The sequence below is a fragment of the Acomys minous genome (assembly GCF_964271855.1).
Source record: "Acomys minous genome assembly, chromosome: 2".
Classification (NCBI taxonomy): Eukaryota; Metazoa; Chordata; class Mammalia; order Rodentia; family Muridae; genus Acomys; species Acomys minous.
The window spans coordinates 19303210-19309354 of NC_140484.1; the positions used below are offsets into that span (position 1 = coordinate 19303210).

Here is a 6145-nt window from a genome sequence, read left to right on the forward strand (position 1 = left end):
AGGGATGTCCTCTCCTTTGTGATCTGATGCTGGCCAGGATAGCTGGTGTTAGGGCCAGGGAGATGTCAAGGAATTATGTGGTCCACTGAATGGTTCATCTGGTAGGTTTTGCAGTCGCGGGCTGGGGTCTAGCTGCATTCTGGCCAACCTAGACTAACCAAGAAGGATAGCCAGGGGGCTGGAGAAATGGCTCAGTAGTCAAGAACACCAACTGCTCTTCCAAAGGACCTGGGTTCAATTCCCAGCACCCACATGGCAGCTCACAACTGTCTGTAACTCCAGGATCTAACACCCTCACACAGATAGATGTGCAGGTGAAACACCAATGCATATGAAATAAAAATAAATAAAGTTAAAAAGAAAAAAGGATAACCATAGGCATGTGGAGGGATTGGTCTTTCCCAGCTGTCTTCCATACCATGGGCACCCTTCTTGACTCTGGACCAGAAAGGATTTATTATGTCCGGCATCCATTTCTAGTCTTGGACCCTCAGAGGCCAGAAACACTGCAAGAGACTCAGCACAGAGCCCCAGTAGCACCTGGAGACTGCCCAGTCCCAGGAACCCCCTGTCTACCACCTGCAGTCATCCTTATATTGTCTCAGTCTGTGGAGTGCCAGGCCCCCTGTGCGATCTCAGCTCTGTTCCTACTAGTTGAGTCTTTTCAGAAGAGCTGCTGAGCGCGTCAGATAGGGACAGGCAACCTCTGCCTTGGGGTTGCTGAGAAGCCACTGGCGCAGAAGCAGATTGGCGAAGTGCTCCACACATGAGTTTTTCGCTTTGATCAGGGTCTCCAGGAATGAAAGTGGATGTCTCAGAAGGAAGGAAGGAGTCACAGGGCGAGATAGGGAACAGGTATCCCGGAGTCTCACTGGTCAACGGGCCGTGCCTGATCTGATTCCCAGCTTTGGTCCCAGAGGAAGTAGACTTTCCATGCTTCCCCGGAAAGGAGTCTGGTCCTCCAGGGTGGCAAGAGGGCCTCTGTAGAGATAGGGCATAACCCAAGGGCATAACAGAGGGCACTGCAGAGCTGTCCAACAACTCAGCCTACTGTTCCTCCTGTCACCTCAGGGATGCCTGTGGACGTGAACTCAGCTGCCTTCCGCCTGTGGCAAATCCTCAATGGCAGCAGCTTCCACGGGTGCATCCGGAATCTGTACATCAACAATGAGCTGCAGGACTTCACTAAGACACAGATGAAGCCGGGAGTAGTGCCGGGCTGTGAGCCTTGCCGCAAGCTCTACTGCCTGCACGGCATTTGTCAGCCCAATGCCACCCCTGGGCCCGTGTGCCACTGTGAGGCTGGCTGGGGGGGCCTGCACTGCGACCAGCCAGTGGATGGCCCCTGCCATGGACACAAGTAAGCCTGGGATGGACCAGGAAAGCCAGCACCTTTGCTCATCTATCCTTTTCTGCAAGCCCACTCACCAGCTGTATTTTTTTTAAATCTTTAAGTTGGAGCAGGTGGCCTTGACATGGGTTTTTGTTTTTTGCTTTTTAAGATTTATTTTTTATTATATATACAGTGTTCTGTCTGCATGTACACCTGCAGGCCAGAAGAGGGCACCAGATAACATTCTAGATGGTTGTGAGCCACCATGTGGTTGCTGGGAATTGAACTCAGGACCTCTGAAAGAGCAGGCAGCACTCTTAACCACTGAGCCAGCTTTAAGCTCTTATTAACTGGACAAGAACAGAGTCACATTTTGCCCCTCCCCTGTTTTAATCTTGGGAACAGAATCAAGTGCAAGGCTGGGAGGCATGGGAGGCATGGGAGGCATGGGACCCTCCCACACCCACCCCGGCTGGTCCACGGGCTAGCCTGTCCTCACAGTTCTCCTCTCTGTCACTTCCAGGTGTGTCCATGGCAAATGCGTGCCCCTCGATGCTCTTGCCTACAGCTGCCAGTGCCAGGATGGGTACTCAGGGGCTCTGTGCAACCAGGTCGGGGCTGTGGCAGAGCCCTGTGGGGGCTTGCAGTGCCTGCATGGCCACTGTCAGGCCTCAGCCACCAAAGGGGCACACTGTGTGTGCAACCCAGGCTTTTCAGGCGAGCTGTGTGAGCAAGGTCAGGGGGCCCCCTCCTGAGTGCCCTCTGCAGAGTCCCTCCCCGCCATTCTGCTGTGGCAGCTTCATGTTATCATTCTCCAATCCCAGCAAGCCCTTTCATCCTCATCTTTCCCTCCCCTCTGGTACTTATGGGACCACACTGGGCTTTTGGTGGCCCTGCCCGCTAGGTACAAAGCTCCATCTTCTCCACCTCCTGGGCCCAGCCTGCCTGGCAGTTCCCTTGTCCAGAGCCCTACCTGCCCTTCCTGGTGGAGGTCTCTCCATGAAGGGACCATTCAGGTACACCCAGGAACAGCGCATGGCCAGGTGTGAGCATCTTGGTCTACCAGCTTTGGACCTGGGTGTAGCGGGATGTCTGAAGGTTGAGGGATTTCTTCCCAGGCTTCCCCTGGGCCCCTTCACCAAGATGCACTGCAGAGGCAGGGAAGAGGGAAGCTGGAGAAATTCAGCTTTGGACACCATAGGGTTAGGGGACCATCCTCTTCACCGAGGAACCTTTCCATAGTGCTATCGCCTCCAGGCCTCAGCTCTTCCACACCTGCGCAGTGGGAACCACCTCACTTGGCAGTCACTCTGGCCTGGAGGGCCTGGGCAGCCAGCTGCTTCCTCCTTCCCCCATCCCACTGTGGTCCCAGGAGGAAGCAGAGCACAGGTGCACGAGGAGAGGGGGGAGGACAGAGAAGTGAGAGAGCCCCCGCCAGGAACACGCCTAGGATGCTGCCCTGTCCCCCTCCTGCTTTCTACGGTGTGCCCTGAGGCTGTGTCTTGGTATCTGTTCCATCCAGAGTCGGAGTGCCGGGGGGACCCAGTCCGGGACTTTCACCGGGTCCAGAGGGGCTATTCCATCTGCCAGACCACGCGCCCGCTGTCATGGGTGGAATGCCGGGGCGCATGCCCGGGCCAAGGCTGCTGCCAGGGCCTGCGGCTGAAGCGGAGGAAGCTCACCTTCGAGTGCAGCGATGGGACCTCATTTGCTGAGGAGGTGGAGAAGCCCACCAAATGTGGCTGTGCCCAGTGCGCGTAATGTGCGAGTGGCGCGTTAGCAACTGGGCTGGGGTGGGCATCACCAGGATGTCGCTTGGGTCCTGGTGGGCGCGGGGACACTGAGCGGCCTTTCCAGTGGACTGCACTGCCGGGGCAGAGGAGCAAGGTTTGGGCTGCCGCGCCCTCTCCCAAAGTGCCTTGCACAGATGGGCGCTTAATAAATATTTGTTGAATGAATGTGTGTGTGAGGTCAGGCCACAAACGGTGGCAGAACGATGGCACACCTTTGGGACTGACAGAGGGTGGGCGCTAAACCCTGTCTCCATTTGCTTCTTTCTTGGCCTGTGACCCTGGGCTGGCCTGAAACAGTTAATGTCCCAATAGTCTCTGGCTCCTCTGAGGACAACCACCTCCAGGGGTTGCTGGCCAGGCTTCTGCAGCCATTGTCTACTGGCAGGGGCCAAGGCCACTACCCAGGATAAGACCACCTGTCAAGGGGAAGCCACTGACCTTTTTCCTTGAGTCATGTGCCTCAGGCCCTCCACAGCTTGTGAAAGAGGCTGGGGTGGGGGTGGGGTTTGCATAGGGCTAGGCCTCTGAATCCTGAAGTATAGGATGGTCACAGTCGCTTCTATGAGAGGGTTCTTGTGCTTGGGGTGGCAGGCCCCACCAAAAAAAAAAAAGGGAAGGGGTTTTGGCTTCAGCTGAACAGACATCACTGGCCACAAAAGGGGCGTTAGGCCCAGGTTTCCCTAGCCAAAAGCTGCTGGTGCCTCTGGCAGAGGGATGCAGGGCCTCCTCAACTGGAGGCCTGGTTTGGAGTGTTGTAGGGAGGTCATATGGAGCAGGAGGTGGCCAGATGATATGAAAACTAAAGGAGTCCCTGCGATTGTGGCTCTGGGTAGACATCTGCCCAATCCAGGCTTAGGTCTGCAGCTGTGAAGCAGGGACATAGATAGGAACCGTGTAGACTCTGCCACTCTGGTCTCAAGAGGGAGGCCTGAGGAGTTAGAAGATGCGTTTCCATTAACTTCATTAGCAGGTATTCATGTGTCTAACCCGGAGTGGATTCTGTGGGTGCGCAGCCCCTGATGTGGACTAATGTGAGCACCATGGAGTGCCCAGGATGGCCCAGGCTGCGGCTACTCACTATGGGACTTTGCAGCCAAGGCTGTTTGAAGCCACCAGACACATGGCTGGTTGACAGAAGGGCCGCTCTTCCATGCAGAGTGAAATGCAGAAAGAGCCTAACAGCGAGTTGCTGAAGGGAGAGAGGGCTATCCCTTTTCACTTCTCCCCGAGAGGCTAGAGCCCTGGTCTGTGTATGGGGGTGTCTTTGTGGGTCCGAGGTGTGAGCATGCCCTTCTCTAGCTAGGCTTTTTCCATCTGTGAGTCCATGTACAGAGGGCGGACTGGCCTTATACCTGTATGTGGACACCGAGAGAAGCCTCCAGTGCTGGTGAGGGCATAAGTCTGTGACTTGAGAACTTGGCACCTCCAATCACAATGGCTCTCAGGCCAGTGAGACTCCAGGATGGCCAGAGAATCCTGATCAACTGGTTAATTGTCCTCATGGCTGGGCACACACTCTGTCAGGGGCTAGGCTCTATTTTCTTATGTCCCTCAGCAAGGGCCACAGTGCACAGATCCACAACTGGCCAAGAAGACAGAGGCCCAGGCCTCGAGGGGCTTTAACCAACTTAGCACAGCATTCTCCTCTTACTCCAAACTTCCAGGGCACTGTGGGACCCTGGCAAGCTGCTGTACCAGGCCGCACAGGGCGGAAAACCTTAGGCATATAGCATGACAGCCCTTTCTAGAAATAAAGGTGTTCTGGCCTCCTTAACCCCATGGGAGTCACTTTTCCAAGCCAACAACATTTCCCTAGTGGCCCAGCAAATCCAGTTCCTGGGCTTCAGAGGCATGGCCTGGCAGGTTTGCTCACACTGCTGAAGGTGGGACACCCATAGTCAGGTGATGCCACCTTTCCCCAAGGCCTTTGGGACAGGAGGTGAGAGATCCTTGTGAACACTGAAGGCGCTTTCACTCTCCAATCCCCTTCTGCCCCCAACACTGGTTCTTGACTGAATCTGAGGCTCAAGAGGCATTGCAAGGGCAAGAGAGCCATGAGCCCCAGGTGCAGCTTTACTCTTCAGTCAGCACCTTGCAAGCCAAGGGCCTGCTCCATCCTCACTCCCGTCACCTGTTCACACTTGGGCTAGCAAGGTCAGGTAAGAAGGCGACTGTGGGACCAGCCCTCTGAGAAATCATCTCCACATCGTGTTCCTCTTTGGTAAAGATCTTCAGTTTGCTTTGTGGTCATGGTGGCTATTTCCATTTGATGTATACAGCAGAGACCCAGCCAGACAAGTCCTCAATGAGCTGGCACTTGAGCAGCACCGCTCAGGGCCCTGTGGCAATGCTAAGAAATGGAAGAGGCCATCTTTGTTTCCTCTTTGCCTGCTGTTAGCCTAACCGTGAAAGTATCTCTTTATACAGAATACTTACAGATTCTAATATATATTTGTATTTCATTTTGTTATAGTATTTTTATATGTTGAAGTCAACCTCCAGTGTCTTTCTTTGATTTCCAGATGCCGTGTGGTTGTGACCTTTTGTTTGGGGTTTTTGTAGTCTTGTTTGGGTCAATTCTTAGAAACTGGCTTAAAACAGTCCCTGAGGGAGCTGCACCTGCCCTTTCCCCAGAAGTATTGTTTTAGAATATGTCAGTATTGTCTGCTGTCTTCCATGTCAACATGATATTGATTCACTCACTTTCTGCTTGCCTGGTCTCTTTCTTCACCAAGATGAGCCTGCTGCTAGCAGTGTTCACCCTCCCAGGGCAGGAAAGCTCTGGACTACCACACTGGCCACAGTCTACTAACCCTGATGTGTCGAGGCCTGTTCATCCTGAAGGGGTGTGTGGCCATCTGGGGAGGCTGCTCACTCTCATCCCCTGCCAAGTGTTTACAGTGGCACTCATGTTTTGAGAGTGTTTGCCTACAGAGCCATTCACACATTTAACCAGACTCTGGGGGTCTTAGAGCATCCAGGCAACAGGTTAAGAGAGCAGCATGCATCCTCAGATAGC

The 6145-nt window shown here is 54.2% G+C and overlaps 1 protein-coding gene across 1 annotated transcript in view; it reads left to right on the plus strand.

Moving 5' to 3' along the window:
* The window catches only part of SLIT1 (slit guidance ligand 1), a 153302-nt gene extending 147474 nt beyond the window's left edge, over positions 1 to 5828 (plus strand). Inside the window, exons 35-37 of the mRNA XM_084749405.1 lie at positions 1072 to 1360; positions 1857 to 2068; positions 2856 to 5828. Of these exons, the coding sequence (XP_084605531.1) occupies positions 1072 to 1360; positions 1857 to 2068; positions 2856 to 3094 (740 nt within the window). The 3' untranslated portion in view covers positions 3095 to 5828. The remainder of the gene's footprint in view (positions 1 to 1071; positions 1361 to 1856; positions 2069 to 2855) is intronic.
* The last annotated feature ends 317 nt before the right edge of the window (positions 5829 to 6145 follow it).